A 23,632-nucleotide genomic window follows, 5' to 3' on the forward strand; every position below is an offset into this window, starting at 1 on the left:
GTAGAGTATCTGGAGCATCAGCAATTGTGGGTTCGATTACAGGCTCAAAATGGCCAGAAACAAATAACTTTCTTCTAAAACCCGTCAGTCTATTCTTGTTCTGAGCTATTCCATGCGAGAAATTGCCAAGAAACTGAAGATCTCATACAACGCTGTGTACTACTCCCTTCACAGAACAGCGCAAACTGGCTCTAACCAGAATAGAAAGAGGAGTGGGAGGCCCCGGTGCACAACTGAGCAAGAGGACAAATACATTAGAGTGTCTAGTTTGAGAAACAGACGCCTCACAGGTCATCAACTGGCAGCTTCATTAAATAGTACCCGCAAAACACCAGTCTCAACGTCAACAGTGAATAGGTGACTCTGGGATGCTGACCTTCTAGGCAGAGTTGCAAAGAAAAAGACATATCTCAGACTGACCAACTAGAAGGTCAGCATCCCAGAGTCACCTATTCACTGTAGACGTTGAGATGGTGTTTGCGGGTACTATTTAATGAGCTGCCTGCTACTGACCTGTGAGCTTATTTCTAAATTCGAGGCTGGTAACTCTAATGAACTTATCCTCTGCCAGTCACCGGGCCTCCCCATCCTCTTTCATCTGAGAGCCAGTTTCATCATAGTGCTTGATGGTTTTTGCGACTGCACTTCAGAAAACATTCAAAGTTCTTGAAATGTTCCGTATTGACTGACCTTCATGTCTTAAAGTAATGATGGACTGTCATTTCTCTTTGCTTATTTGAGCTGTTCTTGCCATAATATGCACTAGGTATTTTACCAAATAGGGCTATCTTCTGTATACAGTGCCTTGCAAAAGTATTCATCCCCCTTGGCATTTTTCCTATTTTGTTGCATTACAACCTGTAATTTAAATTGATTTTTATTTGGATTTCATGTAATGGACATACACAAAATAGTCCAAATTGGTGAAGTTAAATGAAAAAATAACTTTTTTCAAAAATGTCTTAAAAATGAATAACGGAAAAGTGGTGCGTGCATATGTATTCACCTCCTTTGCTATGAAGCCCCTAAATAAGATCTGGTGCAACCAATTACCTTCAGAAGTCACATAATTAGTTAAATAAAGTCCACCTGTGTGCAATCTAAGTGTCACATGATCTGTCACATGATCTCAGTATATATACACCTGTTCTGAAAGGCCCCAGAGTCTTCAACACCACTAAGCAAGGGGCACCACCAAGCAAGGGGCACCACCAAGCAAGCGGCACCATGAAGACCAAGGAGCTCTCCAAACAGGTCAGGGACAAAGTTGGAGAAGTACAGATCAGGGTTGGGTTATACAAAAATATCAGAAACTTTGAACATCACACGGAGCACCATTAAATCCATTATTAAAAAATGGAAAGAATATGGCACCACAACAAACCTGCCAAGAGATGGCTGCCCACCAAAACTTACAGACCAGGCAAGGAGGGCATTATTCAGAGAGGCAACAAAGACACCAAATAACCCTGAAGGAGCTGCAAAGCTCCGCAGCAGAGATTGGATTATCTGTCCATAGCACCACTTTAAGCCGTACACTCCACAGAGCTGGGCTTTACGGAAGAGTGGCCAGAAAAAAAGCAATTGCTTAAAGAAAAAAATAAGCAAACACGTTTGGTGTTCGCCAAAAGGCATGTGGGAGACTCCCCAAACATATGGAATCAGGTACTCTGGTCAGATGAGACTAAAATTGAGCTTTTTGGCCATCAAGGAAAACGCTATGTCTGTCGCAAACCCAACACCTCTCATCACCCCAAGAACACCATGTTTTTCATCGGCAGGTACTGGGAAACTGGTCAGAATTGAAGGAATGATGGATGGCGCTAAATACAGGGAAATTCTTGAGGGAAACCTGTTTCAGTCTTCCAGAGATTTGAGACTGGGACGGAGGTTCACCTTCAAGCAAGACATTGACCCTAAAAATACTGCTAAAGCAACACTCGAGTGGTTTAAGGGGAAACATTTAAATGTCTTGGAATGGCCTAGTCAAAGCTCAGACCTCAATCCAATTGAGAATCTGTGGTATGACTTAAAGATTGCTGTACACCAGCGGAACCCATCCAACTTGAAGGAGCTGGATCAGTTTTGCCTTGAAGAATGGGCAAATATCCCAGTGGCTAGATGTGCCAAGATTATAGAGACATACCCTAAGAGACTTACAGCTTTACTTGCTGCAAAAGGTGGCTCTACAAAGTATCCATTTTAATTCCAGGTTGTAAGGCAACAAAATAGGAAAAATGCCAAGGGGGGTGAATAATTTTGCATGCCACTGTACCCCCCCTACCTTGTCACAACACAACTGATTGGCTCAAAAGCATTAAGAAGGAAAGAAATTCCACAAATTAACTTTTAAGAAGGCACACTTGTTAATTGAAATGCATTCCAGGTGACTACCTCATGAAGCTGGTTGAGAGAATGCCAAGAGTGTGCAAAACTGTCATCGAGGCAAAGGGTGGCTATTTGAAGAATCTCAAATATAAAATATATTTTGATTTGTTTAACACGTTTTTGGTTGCTACATGATTCCGTATTTGTTATTTAATAGTTTTGAGGTCTTCACTATTATTCTACAATGTAGAAAATTGTAAAAATAAAGAAAAACCCTTGAATGAGTAGGTGTGTCCAAACTTTTGACTGGTACTGTATGTCTTTGTTTGCAAATTCATGTTACATACTTCTACATGGTGTTAGAAGTAGGATCCCTACCTACCTATTGACCTTTCACCCTCTTTGTACTAGGTGCCATCGCTGTGTCCAAGCCTCTGGACTTTGAGACGTGTAAAGACTACTTCCTTACTGTGGAGGCCAGAGACGGTGGAACCCCGCCCCTAAGCGCCGTAACCATGGTAAACATCAACCTGACGGACATCAACGACAATGCACCAATGTTCAGCCGAGACGTCTACACTGCTGTCGTATCCGAGGACACAACCATCGGAGAGTCCGTCGTCAAGGTATGTCCTGTTGGCTCTTTAACATGGACTGGTTCAGCCATGTTTCCGAGACGTCTCCAGGAGTACCCCCAGTCTCTTTAACCTGGACTGGTTCAGCCATGTTTCCCAGACGTCTCCAGGAGTACCCGCAGTCTCTTTAACCTGGACTGGTTCAGCCATGTTTCCCAGACGTCTCCAGGAGTACCCGCAGTCTCTTTAACCTGGACTGGTTCAGCCATGTTTCCCAGACGTCTCCAGGAGTACCCGCAGTCTCTTTAACCTGGACTGGTTCAGCCATGTTTCCCAGACCTCTCCAGGAGTACCCTCAGTCTCTTTAACCTGGACTGGTTCAGCCATGTTTCCCAGACGTCTCCAGGAGTACCCCCAGTCTCTTTAACATGGACTGGTTCAGCCATGTTTCCCAGACGTCTCCAGGAGTACCCCCAGTCTCTTTAACCTGGACTGGTGTCGCGACTTCCGCCGAGGCTGCCCCCCCCCTCCTTGTCCGGGCAGGCTTCGGCGTTCGCCGTCACCGGAGTACTAGCTACTGCCGATCCCATTATCATCACTCCACTTGTCATGTCTTGTCAATCACACACACCTGGTGCTCATTCCCCTAATTAGTATGTGTATAAGTGTTCCCTCTGTTCCCCTTGTCTTTGTGAGTGATTGTTTTGTTGTGAGAGCATGTAGCTCGGTTGAGCTACATTTCACTGGGTTATTTGCCAAGGTGGATGTGTTCCCTTATACAGTGTCGTTTGACGCTTGGGGCGTTTGATTTATGCAAACAGTTTAACTCTGGACTTCGGTATTTTACCTCCTGCGCCTGACTCCTTCTTTCACACCTCGTCACAACTGGTTCAGCCATGTTTCCCAGACCTCTCCAGGAGTACCCCCAGTCTCTTTAACCTGGACTGGTTCAGCCATGTTTCCCAGACCTCTCCAGGAGTACCCCCAGTCTCTTTAACCTGGACTGGTTCAGCCATGTTTCCCAGACCTCTCCAGGAGTACCCCCAGTCTCTTTAACCTGGACTGGTTCAGCCATGTTTCCCAGACCTCTCCAGGAGTACCCCCAGTCTCTTTAACCTGGACTGGTTCAGCCATGTTTCCCAGACCTCTCCAGGAGTACCCCCAGTCTCTTTAACCTGGAATGGTTCAGCCATGTTTCCCAGACCTCTCCAGGAGTACCCCCAGTCTCTTTAACCTGGACTGGTTCAGCCATGTTTCCCAGACCTCTCCAGGAGGACCCCCAGTCGGGTTGCACTCATTTGAACTTTTCTGTTACAAACACACCTGATTCAATCTGAACTAATCATCAAGCCCTTCATTAATAAGGTCAAGTGTGCTCGTTCTGGGATACATCCAATAAGTTCAACTGGATGGGGGTACTCGAGGAAACATTTAGGAAACACTAACCATCTTACTGTGTGTGTGTGTGTGTGTGTGTGTGTGTGTGTGTTGGAGAGTCCCTGCCTAACCCCCCTCTCCTCCTCCTCTAGCTGACAGCTGAGGATGTAGACAGCCAGGTGAATGGTGAAATCCTCTACTCCATCGTCAGTGGTGACAGAGAGAACCAGTTCTTCATAGACCCTCTCTCTGGCATGGTGAAGGTCAACAAACAGCTGGACAGAGAGACGGTGAGCACACACACACACACACAGGTACACACACAGGTAAAAACACACACACACACACACACACACACACACACACACACACACAGGTAAACCCACAGGTACACACACAGGTAAACACACACACAGGTAAACACACACACACACACACACAGGTAAACACACACACACAGGTAAACACACACACACAGGTAACACACACACACACACACACACACACAGGTAAACACACACATCCACAGGTACACACACAGGTAAACACACACACACACACAGGTAAACACACACACACACACAGGTAAACACACACACACAGGTAAACACACACACACACACACACACACAGGTAACACACACACACAGGTACACACACATACATACACAGGTAAACACACACACACACAGGTACACACACAGGTAAACACACACACACAGGTAAACACACACACACACACAGGTAAACACACACATCCACAGGTATACACACAGGTAAACACACACACACACACACACACAGGTAAACACACACACACACACACACACACAGATAACACACACACACAGGTACACACACATACACACAGGTAAACACACACACACACACACACAGGTACACACACAGGTAAACACACACACACAGAAACAAACCAACACTACGGCCAATACAACCACAGCATGAACACTAATAACAACTACTGTCTCTGACACGTACACCACGACATCACCATCACAAACAAACACCTCCACCTTTTATCCTCCTGCAGCTAACTAGCTCCTCCTGACCATTTCTCTCATGGAGGATGTTCAGTTCCTCTGGTTAGAGCATTGCATCCCATCCCTCCTCTTCCTGCTTTCTTCCCTCTTCTTTTATTTGCTTGAAGCGTTCCGAGTGTGTCTTCCAATTCCCTCATAAAGAATTCATGAGTGTGACCCTTGACAGTGCGGAGAGCGGATCTGAGCGCGCTCCAAAGAGAACGCCTGGGCTTGTGGGGGATTAAAGAGCTGATGAAAGTGTGTTTGGGTTATCAGAAAGAGCACAGCCCTGTGTGTGTGTGTGTGTGTGTGTGTGTGTGTGTGTGTGTGTGTGTGTGTGTGTGTGTGTGTGTGTGTGTGTGTGTGTGTGTGTGTGTGTGTGTGTGTCTTCACGCACCACTATTTCCATACAGGTTATTCTAATTTACTCTCTCCCAAGCAGCACTGTGGTTGTTTATTGTGGTTTATTTTTTCATTTCTCAGAGTGAAAGGTTGTTATTTTTGATTTCAGTTATTGCATTTTTCTGCTGTGTTTAGTTAGGCTGTTATTACAGAGCTTTATGTGGAAGGATACCCTGCAGCTAGCGTGGTAGGGAATAAGGTGTGTGCGTGTGTGCGTCTTCACTCCCTAAGATAATAAATCCTGTCTACCTGAGATAGACTTGACAGTGTTCCCTCAGGTACACTCTTAGGAAAAAAGGTGCTATCTAGAAACTAAAAGGGTTCTTCGGCTGTCCCCGTAGGAGAACCCTTTAAAGAACCCTTTTTGGTTCCAGGTAGAACACTTTTGGTGCCAGGTAGAACCTTTTTGGGTTCCATGTAGAACTGGAACCCAAAAGGGTTCTACCTGGCACCAAAAAGGGTGCTCCTATGGGGACAGCCGAATAACCATTTTGAAACCCTTTTGTCTTAGAGTGTAGAGTGAATCTGAGAGACAGAGACAGAAACCCAGGGTACATGCTTGGTAGGACACGCCAGGAATGTGTCAGTCACAGGAGTGTGTTTCAGAGGATCAAAGGATGCGCCCACAACCAATCACAACACACTTAATCAGCGCCCTTACGTCCTTGTTTGGTGTGCTGATATTCAAGGGAGTACCACATAAGGATGCGTATCCAGGAGGATATTTGATTAGAGACTTGTCATCATTGGTTAATGTGTGATGAATTTGATTTGCATGGAAATTGCTGTGTATGATTTTCTCGATCCTATTATCATTATCAGGCATGAAATTATTACAACGTTTCTCGACGTGAAGTTTCAAGGGAAACACGTATTTTTTCTTCTCTCTAGGTGTCTGGTTACTCTCTGGCGGTCAGGGCTCTGGACAGTGGTGTTCCGCCCATGTCGTCAACGGTGATGGTCAACATCGACATCTCAGACATCAACGACAGCCCGCCTACTTTCACCCCGGCCAATCTCACCACTGTCATACAGGTACTGTTACTCACATGATTGACAGCTCTGGTGAACTCTATACACACCGACATCCACATAGACATAGATATTCACACACATATCCTTTCTTACAGTAGAAGCACACACACACACACACACACACACACACACACACACTCCGTCTTGCATCTAATCTAATTTCCCTTCTCGTACTGTCCAATCACAGGAGAACAAGCCCATCGGCACCAGCATTCTGCAGCTGTCCGTCATAGACCAGGACTCCTCCCATAACGGCCCGCCCTTTGAGTTCCGCATCTTATCAGGGAACGAGGGTGGAGAGTTTACACTGGAGTGGGATGGAACTCTGCTAGCCAATCAGGTGTTTAGGAGGGACTTAGCCACGGAGTATGTCATCCAAGTCCAGGTAAGAAGGTCATTTTAGATAATCTCAGTCAACCCTGTTAGTGTTAGCACCAGGTCTTACAACCAGCTGGTCAACCCTGTTAGTGTTAACACCAGGTCTTACAACCAGCTGGTCAACCCTGTTAGTGTCAACACCAGGTCTTATAACCAGCGGGTCAACTCTGTTAGTGTCAACACCAGGTCTTACAACCAGCTAGCTTGTGTAAGGTCTGTTACTAAATCACACATGGAGTTGCATTGTGATTTATGTTTTTTGGCTCTGTGTTAATTAACCGTTTGCTTCTCCCCTACTCCCCATACCTCTAGGTAAGGGACTCCGGTAAGCCCCGTCTGTCCTCCTCCTCTACCCTGACGGTGCGTGTGATTGAGGAGAGCCTTCACCGGCCTGTAGCACTACCCCTGGAGGTCCACATCATCACCATGGAGGACGAGTTTCCTGGAGGAGTCATCGGCCAGCTGCACGCCACCGACGCAGACCCCTACGATGTCCTGACCTTCGGCCACGCACCTCCGTCTCAACGCTCCCTCTTCAAGATCAGTCCGAGAGACGGTAAGATCATAGCCCTGGGAGGCCTGGACTCCGGCCGCTACTCCCTCAATGCCAGCGTGAGTGACGGACGCTTCGCCGTGCCCGTGGCTGTGAGCGTGCACGTGGAGCAGGCATCGCCAGAGATGCTGCGGGAGGCGGTTACAGTACGTTTCGAGAGTGTGCAACCCCACGACTTCGTGGCCACACATCTGAAAAACGTGGTGAAAGTTCTGAAGGTTGCCGCCGCGACGCAGAAGCAGGATGCGCTGCACGTGCTCAGTCTGCAGCCCGTGGGCGGGACCAGCCAATTGGATCTGCTGGTTGCCGTGGAGACGGCTGGGGGAGGGTTCTACAAGGCAGCGTACCTGACCCAGAAGCTGAGCGCCTCTCGGAGGCAGCTGGAGGAAGTGCTGAGGGTGTCGGCCATCTTGGATAAGAACTGTTCTGGGCTGGAGTGTCGCGGGGCCCAGTGTGAGCAGAGCATTGTGTTGGACTCTAACGCTCTCATCACCTACAGCACACCCAGGGTTAGCTTTGTGTCGCCACGCTTCCACAGGACCACACGCTGCACCTGCACTGGTGAGGACATGCACACACACACATACACACCAACAGATATACACTCATGTATCGTATCAATGTACAGTACCAGTCAAAAGTTTGGACACACCTACTCATTACAAGGTTTTTCTTTTCCACATACAGTGAGGGAAAAAAGTATTTGATCCCCTGCTGATTTTGTACGTTTGCCCACTGACAAAGAAATTATCAGTCTATAATTTTAATGGTAGGTTTATTTGAACAGTGAGAGACAGAATAACAACAACAAAATCCAGAATAACGCATGTCAAAAATGTTATAAATTGATTTGCATTTCAATGAGGGAAATAAGTATTTGACCCCCACTCAATCAGAAAGATTTCTGGCTCCCAGGTATCTTTTACACAGGTAACGAGCAGAGATTAGGAGCACACTCTTAAAGGGAGTGCTCCTAATTTCAGCTTGTTACCTGTATAAAAGACACCTGTCCACAGAAGCAATCAATCAATCAGATTCCAAACTCTCCACCATGGCCAAGACCAAAGAGCTCTCCAAGGATGTCAGGGACAAGATTGTAGACCTACACAAGACTGGAATGGGCTACAAGACCATCGCCAAGCAGCTTGGTGAGAAGGTGACAACAGTTGGTGCGATTATTCGCAAATGGAAGAAACACAAAATAACTGTCAATCTCCCTCGGCCTGGGGCTCCATGCAAGATCTCACCTCGTGGAGTTGCAATGATCATGAGAACGGTGAGGAATCAGCCCAGAACTACACGGGAGGATCTTGTCAATGATCTCAAGGCAGCTGGGACCATAGTCACCAAGAAAACAATTGGTAACACACTATGCCGTGAAGGACTGAAATCCTGCAGCGCCCGCAAGGTCCCCCTGCTCAAGAAAGCACATATACAGGCCCGTCTGAAGTTTGCCAATGAACATCTGAATGATTCAGAGGGGAACTGGGTGAAAGTGTTGTGGTCAGATGAGACCAAAATGTAGGTCTTTGGCATCAACTCAACTCGCCGTGTTTGGAGGAGGAGGAATGCTGCCTATGACCCCAAGAACACTATCCCCACCGTCAAACATGGAGGTGGAAACATTATGCTTTGGGGGTGTTTTTCTGCTAAGGGGACAGGACAGCTTCACCGCATCAAAGGGACAATGGACGGCGCCATGTACTGTCAAATCTTGGGTGAGAACCTCCTTCCCTCAGCCAGGGCATTGAAAATGGGTTGTGGATGGGTATTCCAGCATGACAATGACCCAAAACACACGGCCAAGGCAACAAATCTCCTGAGTGGCGCAGTGGTCTAAGGCACTGCATCGCAGTGCTAACTGTGTCACTAGAGATCCTGGTTCGAATCCAGGCTCTGTCGCAGCCGGCCGCGACCGGGAGACTCATGGGCGGCGCACAATTGGCCCAGCGTCGTCCAGGGTAGGGGAGGGAATGGCCGGCAGGGATGTAGCTCAGTTGATAGAGCATGGCGTTTGCAACGCCAGGGTTGTGGGTTCGTTTCCCACGGGGGGCCAGTATAAAAAAAAATAATAATAATAATAATGTAGTCACTAACTAACTGTAAGTCGCTCTGGATAAGAGCGTCTGCTAAATGACTAAAAATGTAAAAATGTAAAAAAAAAGGAGTGGCTCAAGAAGAAGCACATTAAGGTCCTGGAGTGACGTAGCCAGTCTCCAGACCTTCATCCCATAGAAAATCTGTGGAGGGAGCTGAAGGTTCGAGTTGCCAAACGTCAGCCTCGAAACCTTAATGACTTGGAGAAGATCTGCAAAGAGGAGTGGGACAAAATCCCTCCTGAGATGTGTGCAAACCTGGTGGCCAACTACAAGAAACGTCTGACCTCTGTGATTGCCAATAAGGGTTTTGCCACCAAGTACTAAGTCATGTTTTGCAGAGGGGTCAAATACTTATTTCCCTCATTAAAATGCAAATCAATTTATAACATTTTTGACATGCGTTTTTCTGGATTTTTTTGTTATTATTCTGTTTCTCACTGTTCAAATAAACCTACCATTAAAATTATAGACTGATCATGTCTTTGTCAGTGGGCAAACGTACAAAATCAGCAGGGGATCAAATACTTTTTTCCCTCACTGTATGTGTTATTTCATAGTTCTGATGTCTTCACTATTATTCTACAATGTAGAAAATAATAAAAATAAAGAAAAACCCTTGAATGAGTAGGTGTGTCCAAACTTTTGACTGGTACTGTATATTCATAATGATGCACTCACATACTCATACAGAAATACACACACAAACAAAAGTGTCCCGAAGTGTCCTTTAGAGAGCTGTACAGTAGGCATTGTTGACGTCTGCATGATCTGCACTGTAGAAAACACTCTGTCTGATTGTATAAATACTATAATGATAAATTGATGGTCATAATCCACCAGGGGCATCTTGAGTGTGTATCTGACCCCTGGGATTACCCAGTAGATTCAATTAGCATGTTGTGGCTAATGTAATTAGCATGTCTCCTAGGGACACTTGGCAGAGGATTTGGCTGCCTCTACTCAGAATAACCCTAAATGAACTTGTCCTCTCTCGCTGTCTTCATTCATCCTTTCTTTTCTCCCTTTCTCTCGTTTCACGCTTCTCGGCCCCTTTCCTTCTTCTATCCATGGTCCTCTGTCTTCTGTCTCACTCTGTTTCATACCCTCTCCTTCTCTTCTCTTCTCTTCTCTTCTCTTCTCTTCTCTTCTCTTCTCTTCTCTTCTCTTCTCTTCTCTTCTCTTCTCTTCTCTTCTCTTCTCTTCTCTTCTCTTCTCTTCTCTTTTTCTTTCATTTTGTGTTCTCTTTCACCCTTAACCACTCCCCCTCCCTCTCTCTCCATCCCTTTATCTCTCCCCTGCTTCCCCCCACTCTTCCTTTCTCTCCTTTGTTTCACCGCTCACTTCCCCTCCTCTCTCCTCTCTCTCTTCCCCTCCGCTCCCCCCTCTCTCTCTCTCTCTCTCCCCCCTCTCTCTCTATCTCCCTCCCCCTTCTCTCTCTTTCTCTCTCTCTCTATCCCCCCCCCTCTGTCTCTCTCTGTATCTCTCTGTATCTCTCTCTCTCTCTCTCTCTCTCTCTCCCCCTTCTCTTTCTCTCTCTCTCTCTCCCTCCTCTCTCTCCCTCCCCCTCCTTTCTCTCCCTCCCCCTTCTCTCTCGCCCTCTCTCCCTCCATCAGATGGTAGCTGTCCCCCAGCCTCAGAGTTGTGTGATGAGCAGCCCTGTCCAGGAGACATGCAGTGTGTGGGCACAGAGGGCACCAGAGGACCGTACGCCTGCCAGTGTCCACCAGGGAAACTAGGAGAGTGTGCAGGTGCGTTGATGTGGGTTTATGTGTCCAGGGGTCTTGAATGTTTTGGTCCGTTGTAAATGTGATGTAATTTGTGGATGGAAATAGAACAAAATGTATTAAATCGTGCGTGTGTGTGGGTTTGGTGTGTGTGTGTGTGTGTTTGGTGTGTGTGTGTTTGGTGTGTGTGTGTGTCCAGGTCACACGTCTCTGAGTTTCTCAGGGAACAGCTATATCAAGTATAAAGTGTCTGATGGAGGGAGGACAGGAGAGATGAAGCTAGGACTGAGGATCAGAACTCTACAGAGCAGAGGAATCATCATGTACACACACGCTGACCCCTGCACTATACTCAAGGTACACACACGCTGACCCCTGCACTATACTCAAGGTACACACACGCTGACCCCTGCACTATACTCAAGGTACACACACGCTGACCCCTGCACTATACTCAAGGTACACACACGCTGACCCCTGCACTATACTGAAGGTACACACACGCTGACCCCTGCACTATACTCAAGGTACACACACGCTGACCCCTGCACTATACTCAAGGTACACACACGCTGACCCCTGCACTATACTCAAGGTACACACACGCTGACCCCTGCACTATAGTCAAGGTACACACACGCTGACCCCTGCACTATACTCAAGGTACACACACATACGCTGACCCCTGCACTATACTCAAGGTACACACACATACGCTGACCCCTGCACTATACTCAAGGTACACACACGCTGACCCCTGCACTATACTCAAGGTACACACACGCTGACCCCTGCACTATACTCAAGGTACACACACGCTGACCCCTGCACTATACTCAAGGTACACACACGTACGCTGACCCCTGCACTATACTCAAGGTACACACACGTACGCTGACCCCTGCACTATACTCAAGGTACACACACGTACGCTGACCCCTGCACTATACTCAAGGTACACACACATACGCTGACCCCTGCACTATACTCAAGGTACACACACGCTGACCCCTGCACTATACTCAAGGTACAGACACGTACGCTGACCCCTGCACTATACTCAAGGTACAGACACACACGCTGACCCCTGCACTATACTCAAGGTACACACACGTACGCTGACCCCTGCACTATACTCAAGGTACACACACGCACACACATGTACGCTTGCTGACCCCTGTTTATGGTACACACCTATACATGCTAATCCCTGTACTATACTGAACATAACATACATGTGCTCAGACTACTGTGTTATACTCAAGGTACACATACCTGGAAACAGGCATGGATAGTCTGGATACCCACAGCACGATCCACCCTTGTTATTACCCGAGGCTAAGCCACTTTATCCGCTCTCATCTGTGTCTAAACCCTGCCTCTCTTGTTGTGATTGACAGCTGGAGGAGGGTAAGCTGTGGTTCCAGCTGGACTGTGGGAACAGCCCTGGGATGCTGGGTATTTCTGGGAGGCCCATCAACGATGGTAACTGGCACACGGTGACTCTGGAGCTCAACCGTAACTTCACCAGTCTGTCTCTGGACGACAGCTATGTGGAGAGGAGGAGAGGACCGCCAAGCTTCCAACCACTAGGGGCAGATGGGTGTATCTACTTTGGAGCACAGGTGGGCTTTCTGTGGGGGGGAAGGGGTGTGCGTGTGTGTGTGTGTGTGTGTGTGTTTTTGGTTTTGCTATCCTTGTGGGGACCAGAAGTCCTCACGAGGACAGTAAAACAAGGAAAATTGAGGACATTTCGCCGATCCCCACAAGGAAAAAGGCTATTTTAGGCTTAGGGGTTAGGTTTAGGGTTTGAGTTACAATTAGGGTTAGGGTTAGAAGTAGGGTTAGGAGTTAGGTTTGGGGTTAGGAGTTAGGGAAAATAGGATTTTGAATGCGAATCAATTGTTTGGTCCCGACAAGGATAGTAAAACAAAAATTTCTGGGTATGGGTGTGTGACAGATTTTTTCAGAGTGTGTGTGGGGGGGGGGGGGGGGGTTGTTGTGAGTGTGTTAGGGACACTAATATGTTTGTATGGGCGTGGCTGTGTGTGTTTTGCATGTGCGAGCGTCATGGATTTGTATGTGTGAGTATAGTGTTTCTCTATAATGCTCTTACCTATGTCATCTTGTCAGAGTGATGAACACAACACAAGGTAAGACGCTGGATTGGAAGCTCTGGATAGGAAGCTCTGGATAGGAAACTCTGGACGGGGAGCTCTGGATAGGAGCTCTGCATAGGAAGCTTTGCATAGGAAGCTCTGGATAGGAAGCTCTGGATAGGAAGCTCTGGATAGGAATCTCTGGATAGGAAGCTCTGGATAGGAATCTCTGAAGCTCTGGATGGGAAGCTCTGGATAGGATGCTCTGGATGGGAAGCTTTGGATAGGAAGTTATGGATAGGAAGCTCTGGATAGGATGCTCTGGATAGGAAGCTCTGAGGAATACAGCGTGTGTGTATTTATTAATGTACTGTATTTAGGGTATGTGGGGATCAGAATCTTAGTCTTTTATATTGTTGTCTGAACATGACTTGTGTGCTATACCTATTCATATACAGTACACTATTTGTTAGTTTGTTTGTATACATAAATCCGATTTGTCACTCATGTCTCTCGCCTCCCCCCTCCCCCCTCCCCCCTCCCCACAGGTACAACCTCCTAACTCTCGCAGCCTGACAGACAAGAAGGGTCCTCGGGTGACGGATGGTTTCCAGGGCTGCCTGGACTCTGTGATGCTCAACAACAATGAGCTGCCCCTGCAGAACAAGAGGAGTCGCTATGCTGAGGTGGTGGGTCTAACAGAGCTGAAGCTGGGCTGTGTTCTCTACCCCGACGCCTGCCTGAAACAGCCCTGCCTCCACGGAGCCACCTGCAACAGCCTGCCCTCCGGTGGTGAGTCTGGGGAACTGCAAGAGGGAAATGGATGTGGTCGCGAGATAGGGTGTGTGTGTGTGTGCGCCAAGCCAGAGGAGGCTGGAGGGAGGAGCTATAGGAGGACAGGCTCATTTTAATGGCTGAAATGGAATAAATGGAACGGAGTCAAACATGTGGTTTCCATATGTTTGATGTGCTTCATACCGTTCAATTTTTTCCAATCCAGCCATTAAAATGAGCCCGTCCTCCTATTGCTCATCCCACCAGCCTCCTCTGGTGCACGTGTGAAACAAACTGCCTGGGTTGGAACAAAAGTCTGCACCACCCTGTAGCTCTTGAGGACAGAGATTATTGGTGACCATTAGTGTCCATAATACACACACTGATAGGAGGATTTCTGTGCCAGCCTGTGTGCCCCTGTGCCAGCTAGCAGACTATAACCTCTCCAGAGATCTGGATCTCCCCTCAACATTAATCTATTATTAATCCATAATTAACTCCTAATTAAACTGTCCTTGACCCACTGTTTTTCCCACAGGTATGATTGTGAAATAGCCTCCCATACTCCTTCATCACGTCTGTGTTCTCTCTCTCTCTCTCTCTCTCTCTTTTTATCTGCCCGTTTTTGTCTGCCTTCTTTCTGTTCTTGTCTTCCTGTCTTTGTGTCGTTATATCTCTCCGGTTGCTCTTAGTTTTTCTGTCTGTTCATGTCTCTCCTCCTTTTGTCTGAACTCAAAAGTCCTACATTAACGAATCTTATCGTTTTCAAATCTGACTACAGTCAGGGCTCAAGACACATTTCGTTTTTCTTTTTCTCAGCCGTTGGCATTTTGTACTGGAGTCAGTAGGGAAGCCTGGTTAAATGTAATCTCTATCGAAATTCCCTCCCTGGACTCAGCAGGGTGACCCCTTGACTTAACATGCTGACTTAACACATCAAGGCCAAGACTCAACACAGAGAGAGTGACTTAACGCTCCCGTGGGTTGGTCTTTCCCAGTTTCCCCGCTTGCATTTCTCATTCACAACGAGAGGCGGAGCGCTCTGAAAAGAGCACAGCATTCTGGGACTTGTCATGGTTGTCCTGGCTGTAAGAAGGTTCAGTGAATGGGGATTTTTGTTGTAATATTTGCTATAATTTTTTGGCTTGCCCAACCTCTTTGTAAAGGTTATCGGAGTATGTGTGTGTGTATGTATTCCGGTATCCCACTGTGTGTGTGGTGTCTGCGCTGTGTCGATAACACAATGACATTTCCCTGAGTTTTCCTAGAGGTGTGTGTGTGTTTGTGATTTTCCTGTTGTGTGTTTTGTGTGTGACTGTGTGTGTCAGTGTGATTTCCCAGTTGCGTGAGCTTTTGTGTGTGTGTGTGCCGTGTGATTTCCTAGAGGTGTGTGTGTTTGTGTTTAGGCTGGCAAGCTCTCATCAACCACAGGCCAACTATCCCTGGCAGCACCGCCAAAGCTCAAACAATGCACACACTAGTCTCCACGGCACTGAACACATTCCTGTGTGTGTGATGGAGAGTGATCGTGTGTAATGAGTGTGTGTGTAATGAGTGCAAGTGTGTGAGTGATGGAGAGTGTAAGTGATGGAGAGTGTGAGTGATGGAGTGTGTGTGTGTGATGGAGTGTGAGTGTGTGTTTGATGGAGTGTGAGTGTATGTGTGTGTGTGTGATGGAGTGTGAATGTGTGTGTGATGGAGTGTGAGTGTGATGGAGTGTGAGTGTATGTGTGTGATGGAGTGTGAGTGTGTGTGTTTGATGGAGTGTGTGTTTGATGGAGTGTGAGTGTATGTGTGTGTGTGTGATGGAGTGTGAATGGGTGTGTGAGTGTGATGGAGTGTGAGTGTGAGTGTGTGTGATGGAGTGTGAGTGTGTGTGATGGAGTGTGAGTGTGTGTGTGTGATGGAGTGTGAGTGTGATGGAGTGTGAGTGTGTGATGGAGTGTGAGTGTGTGTGATGGAGTGTGAATGTGTGTTTGTGATGGAGGGTGAATGTGAGTGTGATGGAGTGTGTGTGTGAGTGTGATGGAGTGTGTCTGTGTGTTTGTGTGTGTGTGTGTGATGGAGTGTGTGTGTGTGTGTATGTGTGATGGAGTGTGAGTGTGTGTGTGATGGAGTGTGTGTGTGATGGAGTGTGTGTGTGTGATGGAGTGGGTGTGTGATGGAGTGTGAGTGTGATGGAGTGTGTGTGTGTGTGTAATGAGTGTGAGTGTAAATGTGCGTGTGATGGAGTGTGAGTGTGTGTGTGTGTGATGGAGTGTGTGTGATGGAGTGTGAGTGTGATGGAGTTTGTGTGTGATGGAGTGTGAGCGTGAATGTGCGTGTGATGGAGAGTGAGTGTATGTGTGATGGAGTGTGTGTGAGTGTGATGGAGTGTGTGTGTGATGGAGTGTGAGTGTGAATGTGCGTGTGATGGAGTGTGTGTGTGATGGAGTGTGAGTGAATGTGTGAGTGTGTGTGTGATGGAGTGTGAGTGTGATGGAATGTGTGTGTGTGTGTGTGTGTGTGTGTGTGATGGAATGTGAGTGTGTGTTTGATGGAGTGTGAGTGTGATCTGAATCTTCTGTGATGGTCTGAATGCTTTGTTCAATTATAGCACCACCCCTGTATGCAGAATACTTCATTTAACACACACTTTCCCCCCTTACTAGCCCTGACTCTGCTGATCGCTATTTTATTGAAGAATAATGTACTTACTATGACTGTGATGTGTGGTTGTCCCACCTAGCTATCTTAAGTTGAATGCACTAACTGTAAGTCTCTCTGGATAAGAGTGTCTGCTGAATGACTCAAATGTACATTTACTTAATTTACTATTTTCATTTTTTCTCTCCTTCGTCTCTTTTCTCTCTCTCCCTCTCTCTCTCTGCATCAGGTTTTGCCTGTAGTTGCAGTCTCCAGTACACTGGGGGGCGCTGTGAGACAGAGATCACGGCGTGCGTTCCCAACCCCTGCCACAACAGCGCCGTGTGCAAAGCCATCGGCAGCGCTTTCCTCTGCAGCTGCAGGAGCGGTTTCAAGGGCACCACGTGAGTTACTATCAAACTAATGACCACACTGTAAACATACAGTATACACGCCAACACACTCCTGTCCTGAACACACACCCATGGAGTTGACTATCTCAGACACACAGAATATGACAGACACAACCACACCCTTTAACACACACACACACAGAGAGACACATAAACACCCACCTTTTAAATGACCTGTTTGTTTTAACGGGTTCAGCTTCCTACTGGCCCAAGTAGTGGATATCCGAGCCGACTAGGTGAAAAATCTGTCGATGTGCCCTTAAGCAAGGCACTTAACCCTAATTGCTCCTGTAAGTCGCTCTGGATAAGAGCGTCTGCTAAATGACTAAAATGTAATGTAAATGATATAATATAAGGTATGTCATAAATAACTTCACTGTAAATGTAATGCCTCATAATGTCCACTAGGTGGCAGTATAAACCAGCTTTTCTCTACAGTGATAGGCAGATGAGTAGAAGAGGCAGAGCCCCCAAGCTGCCTGCAGCCTGTAAGATTCATTCAAAGAGTTGAAAGATAAAAAAATATGACATTTAATTCTGCTTGTCTCCTTCTCTTTAGGGGTGTTCCACTGTGTTACATTAGAATATATTATGCCTCAGAAATCAAGGCTACAGGCAGTCGATCAATCAATCAAATGTATTTATAAAGCCCTTTTTACATCAGCAGATGTCACAAAGTGCTATACAGAAACCCTGCCTAAAACCCCAAACAGCAAGCAATGCACATTTAGAAGCACGGTGGCTAGGAAAAACTCCCTAGAAAGGAAGAAACCTAGGAAGAAACCTTGAGAGGAACCAGGCTCTGAGGGGTGGCCAGTCCCGTTCTGCCGGGTGGAGATTATAACAGTACATGGCCAATAAGGCCAGATTTTTATTCAAGATGTTCAAACGTTCATAGATGACCAGCAGGGTCAATAATAATAATAATCACAGTGGTTGTAGAGGTTGCAACAGGTCAGTACATCAGGAGTAAATGTCACTTGGCTTTTCATAGCCGGGCATTTAGAGGTTGAAATAGCAGGTGCACCAAAGTCACAAGGTCACTAATTCCAAATCAAATCAAATGTTATTTGCCACATGCGCCGAATACAACAAGTGTAGAACTTACAGTGAAATGCTTACTTACAAGCCCTTAACCAACAAGGAAGTTTTAAGAAAAATAAGTGTTAAGTAAAAAATAGATAAGTAAAAAATAACAATTAACAAATAATTAAAGAGCAGCAGTAAAATAAAATAACAGTAGCGAGGCTATATACAGGGGGTACCGGTACAGAGTCAATGTGCAGGGGTACAGGTTAGTCGAGGTAATTTAGGTAATATGTACATGTGGGCAGGGTGTAATAACACTTATACACTTTTCTTACTTGCTGAAACACGCACGCGCACACCAGCAGCTTGTGTTCCATCATCGAAGCAATTTTAATTTCAGATGAGAAAGATCAGGAAAGTCAACCTCGGCGTGTTCGTTATTTGATAGGGAACATAGGAGACTAGGGTTGTTTTTCAATATGCGTACTACAGTGCTCCACACCCTCATGCTCCGAGTGCATTCTCCTGAGTACGTTCTTGTGAGGACGAGAGTGTGGAGAATGCATGAAACATTACATTTGAAAAGCACTCGCACTCCCCCTACTGTATTACCTCACGCTGTATCTCCCCATTCACTGAACCTTCTTCCAGCCAGGACAATGGCAACAATAGAGACGAAACAAGATACAGTTGTAGTCGGAAGTTTACATACACTTAGGTTGGAGTCATTAAAACTAGTTTTTCAACCACTCCACAAATTTCTTGTTAACAAACTATAGTTTTGGCAAGTCGGTTAGGACATCTACTTTGTGCATGACACAAGTAATTTTTCCAACAATTGTTTACAGACAGATTATTTCACTTATAATTCACTGTATCATAATTCCAGTGGGTCAGAAGTGTACATACACTAAGTTGACTGTGCCTTTAATGATGCCATGGCTTTAGAAGCTTCTGATAGGCTAATTTACATAATTTGAGTCAATTGGAGGTGTACCTGTGGATGTATTTCAAGGCCTACCTTCAAACTCAGTGGCTCTTTGCTTGACATCATGGGAAAATCAAAAGAAATCAGCCAAGACCTCAGAAAAAAAACTGTAGACCTCCACAAGTCTGGTTCATCCTTGGGAGCAATTTCCAAATGCCTGAAGGTACCACATTCATCTGTACAAACAATAGTACGCAAGTATAAACACCATGGGACCACGCAGCCGTCATACTGCTCAGGAAGGAGATGCGTTCTGTCTCCTAGAGATGAACGTACTTTGGTGCGAAAAGTGCAAAACAATCCCAGAACAACAGCAAAGGACCTTGTGAAGAAGCTGGAGGAAACAGGTAAAAAGTATCTATATCCACAGTAAAAACGAGTCCTATATCGACATAACCTGAAAGGCCGCTCAGCAAGGAAGAAGCCACTCTCCAAAACCGCCATAAAAAAGCCAGACTACGGTTTGCAACTGCACATGGGGACAAAGATCGTACTTTTTGGAGAAATGTCCTCTGTTCTGATTAAACAAAAATAGAACTGTTTGGCCATAATGACCATCGTTATGTTTGGAGGAAAAAGGGGTATGCTTGCAAGCCGAAGAACACCATCCCAACCGTGAAGCACGGGGGTGGCAGCATCATGCTGTGGGGGTCCTTTGCTGCAGGAGGGACTGGTGCACTTCACAAAATAGATGGCATCATGAGGAAAGAAAATGATGTGGATATATTGAAGCAACATTTCAAGACATGGCTTAAGGACAACAAAGTCAAGGTATTGGAGTGGTCATCACAAAGCCCTGACCTCAATCCTATAGAAAAGTTATGGGCAGAACTGAAAAAGCGTGTGCGAGCAAAGCCCTGACCCACTTTGAATGTGATGAAAGAAATAAAAGCTGAAATAAATCATTCTCTCTACTATTATTCGGACATTTCACATTCTTAAAATAAATGGTGATCCTAACTGACCTAAGACAGGGAATTTTTACTAGGATTAAATGTCAGGAATTGTGAAAAACAGAGTTTAAATGTATTTGGCTAAGGTGTATGTAAACTTCCGACTTCAACTGAATTAAATGACCCACAAACTATCTGTAACAGTTATTAAAGTGCCAACTGAAGTGACAAAGGTTCAGATCTATTGATACCTACATCAAGGATTGTTTTTGGAGTATATAGAGGCAACTGTAAGTCGGACTATCCAAACTGATTACCAAACAAAGTTTTAACAACCCCTCTTTCTCCCCTCATCCCTCTCTCGTCTTCCTTCTCTCACTCCCCTCCTCCGTTCACCCTCTCCAGGTGCGAGGAGGACTTAAATGAGTGTGAGCGGAGCGGAGCCACGGGCGGCGCGGCAGAATGTGAGAACGGCGGTTTGTGTGTCAACACGCACGGCTCGTTCTACTGTAACTGCACGGCAGGCTTCGTGGGCCAGCGCTGCGGCCTGCGGCCCGTGGTGGTACCAGACATGCAGGCTGGACACGCCATGGTGGGGAAAGAAGAACTGATCGGCATTGCTGTCGTCCTCTTCGTCATCGTCACCCTCATCATCCTCTTCATCGCCTTCCGCAAGAAGGTATTTGTATTGTGTTGTTTAATTATTCTCATGTGTTTTTATTTTTACGATGAAATGTGTAAGTTTTATCAAATAATTCAGACTTCATTGCTTTTACAGATGTAGGATCTTAATTTGATCACCCTGTGCTGCGATGCAGTACATTTAAAACTTGTATTGTATCTGAGGTTTAAAAAGGCTTCTGAAGTTTCTAATTTCCACAGAAATGTCAGACTTGAATTTCCCTTAAGAAAAATGTATCAACCCCTACAAAAATGTCCATGAATTATAATCCACATAAAACGTCACATTTCCTGTTGCTGCAGGATTATTTTTCTACCACAGAAACTGGTTTAAGATCCTATATCTGTAATCCTATATATTGTTTTACAAGAAATACAATAAAAACATTTTGGCTCCAGGTGTTCCAGAAGAACTACTCCCGTAACAACTTGACACTGGTCCAAGATCCAGCAACAGCAGCTCTGTTAAACAAGGCCAACGGGGTTCAGTTCAAGACCCTGCGCTGCACGCCAGGAGACCCCTTGAACCTGTACGCCGAAGCGGGGCTCTGTACCACGGTGATAGGGGGCGGAGCTGGGATGCTCGGCCCACCTCAGGTGCCTGTGAGGCCCATGGCGTACACGCCCTGTTTCCAAGGCGAGCCGCGGTCCACGCTGGAGAAGATGGCGGACGGGAGAGGTGTGGAACACACTGAGATGAGCACCTTCCACCCAGAGTCTCCCAGGATTCTGGGAGGCACAACGCGGAGGGGGGTGGTGGTGTGTAGCGTGGCGCCCAACCTGCCACCTGTCTCGCCCTGTCGTTCCGACTGTGACTCCATCCACAAGAGCCCCTGGGACTGCGATGAGGGTCAGTGTGTGTGCGTGGGTGGCATAGTTATGTGTTAGTGTGATGAATTTGAATATGTTTGTGTGTGGTACAGTCTTTGTTCATACGTGTTTGTTTTTGTGAGTGTCTTGTGTGTGTGCATTCACGCATACTGTACAGTCGTGGTCAAAAGTTTTGAGAATGACACAAATATTAATTTTCACAAAGTCTGCTGCCTCAGTTATTTGCATATGCTCCAGAATGTTATGAAGAGTGATCAGATGAATTGCAATTAATTGCAAAGTCCCTCTTTGCCATGAAAATGAACTTAATCCCCCCAAAAACATTTCCACTGCATTTCAGCCCTTCCACAAAAGGACCAGCTGACATCATGTCACTGATTCTCTCGTTAACACAGGTGAGAGTGTTGACGAGGACAAAGCTGGAGATCACTCTGTCATGCTGATTGAGTTAGAATAACAGACTGGAAGCTTTAAAAGGAGGGTGATGCTTGAAATCATTGTTCTTCCTCTGTTAACCATGGTTACCTGCAAGGAAACACGTGCCGTCATCATTGCTTTGCACAAAAAGGGCTTCACAGGCAAGGATATTTGTGCTAATAAGATTGCACCTAAATCCACCATTTATCGGATCATCAAGAACTTCAAGGAGAGAGGTTCAATTGTTGTGAAGAAGGCTTCAGGGCGCCCAAGAAAGTCCAACAAGCGCCAGGACCGTCTCCTAAAGTTGATTCAGCTGCGGGATCGGGGCACCACCAGTGCAGAGCTTGCTCAGGAATGGCAGCAGGCAGGTGTGAGTGCATCTTCACACACAGTGAGGCGAAGACTTTTGGAGGATGGCCTGGTGTCAAGAAGGGAAGCCACTTCTCCCCAGGAAAAACATCAGGGACAGACTGATATTCTGCAAAAGGTACAGGGATTGGACTGCTGAGGACTGGGGTAAAGTCATTTTCTCTGATGAATCCCCTTTCCGATTGTTTCGGGCATCCGGAAAAAAGCTTTTCCGGAGAAGACAAGGTGAGCGCTACTATCAGTCCTGTGTCATGCCAACAGTAAAGCATCCTGAGACCATTCATGTGTGGGGTTGGTTCTCAGCCAAGGGAGTGGGCTCACTCACAATTTTGCCTAAGAACACAGCCATGAATAAAGAATGGTACCAACACATCCTCCGAGAGGAACTTCTCCCAACCATCCAAGAACAGTTTGGTGACGAACAATGCCTTTTCCAGCATAATGGAGCACCTTGCCATAAGGCAAACGTGATAACTAAGTGGCTCGGGGAACAAAACATCGACATTTTGGGTCCATGGCCAGGAAACTCCCCAGACCTGAATCCCATTGAGAACTTGTGGTCGATCCTCAAGAGGCAGGAGGACAAACAAAAACCCACAAATTCTGACAAACTCCAAGCATTGATTATGCAAGAATGGGCTGCCATCAGTCAGGATGTGGCCCAGAAGGTAATTGACAGCATGCCAGGGCGGATTGCAGAGTTCTTGAAAAAGAAGGGCCAACACTGCAAATATTGACTCTTTGCATAAACTTAATGTAATTGTCAATAAAAGCCTTTGACACTTATGGAATGCTTGTAATTACACTTCAGTATACCATAGTAACATCTGACAAAAATATCTAAAAACACTGAAGCAGCAAACTTTGTGAAGACCAATACTTGTGTCATTCTTAACTTTTGACCACGACTGTATATTCAAATGTATGTTTGTGTGATTGAGTATCCCTCTTTTCCAGGAACCCTTGAGGGGGGAGTGCGTTGTTTGTTCAATTTCCATA

The 23,632-nt window shown here is 46.3% G+C and overlaps 1 protein-coding gene across 1 annotated transcript in view; it reads left to right on the top strand.

Moving 5' to 3' along the window:
• Nucleotides 1–2,739: 2,739 nt before the first annotated feature.
• The window catches only part of LOC311121069 (protocadherin Fat 3-like), a gene marked incomplete at its 5' end in the record, with an annotated part of 30,287 nt that continues 9,394 nt past the window's right edge, over nt 2,740–23,632 (top strand). The window contains 12 exons of the mRNA XM_084195604.1: nt 2,740–2,954; nt 4,433–4,570; nt 6,614–6,757; nt 6,945–7,142; nt 7,448–8,249; nt 11,401–11,535; nt 11,711–11,868; nt 12,912–13,136; nt 14,159–14,402; nt 17,260–17,413; nt 20,738–21,011; nt 21,413–21,869. Coding sequence (XP_084051730.1) covers nt 2,740–2,954; nt 4,433–4,570; nt 6,614–6,757; nt 6,945–7,142; nt 7,448–8,249; nt 11,401–11,535; nt 11,711–11,868; nt 12,912–13,136; nt 14,159–14,402; nt 17,260–17,413; nt 20,738–21,011; nt 21,413–21,869 — 3,144 coding nt within the window. The remainder of the gene's footprint in view (nt 2,955–4,432; nt 4,571–6,613; nt 6,758–6,944; nt 7,143–7,447; nt 8,250–11,400; nt 11,536–11,710; nt 11,869–12,911; nt 13,137–14,158; nt 14,403–17,259; nt 17,414–20,737; nt 21,012–21,412; nt 21,870–23,632) is intronic.

The sequence above is a fragment of the Coregonus lavaretus genome (assembly GCF_964263955.1).
Source record: "Coregonus lavaretus genome assembly, contig: HAP1_SCAFFOLD_2326, whole genome shotgun sequence".
In the NCBI taxonomy this organism is placed as follows: Eukaryota; Metazoa; Chordata; class Actinopteri; order Salmoniformes; family Salmonidae; genus Coregonus; species Coregonus lavaretus.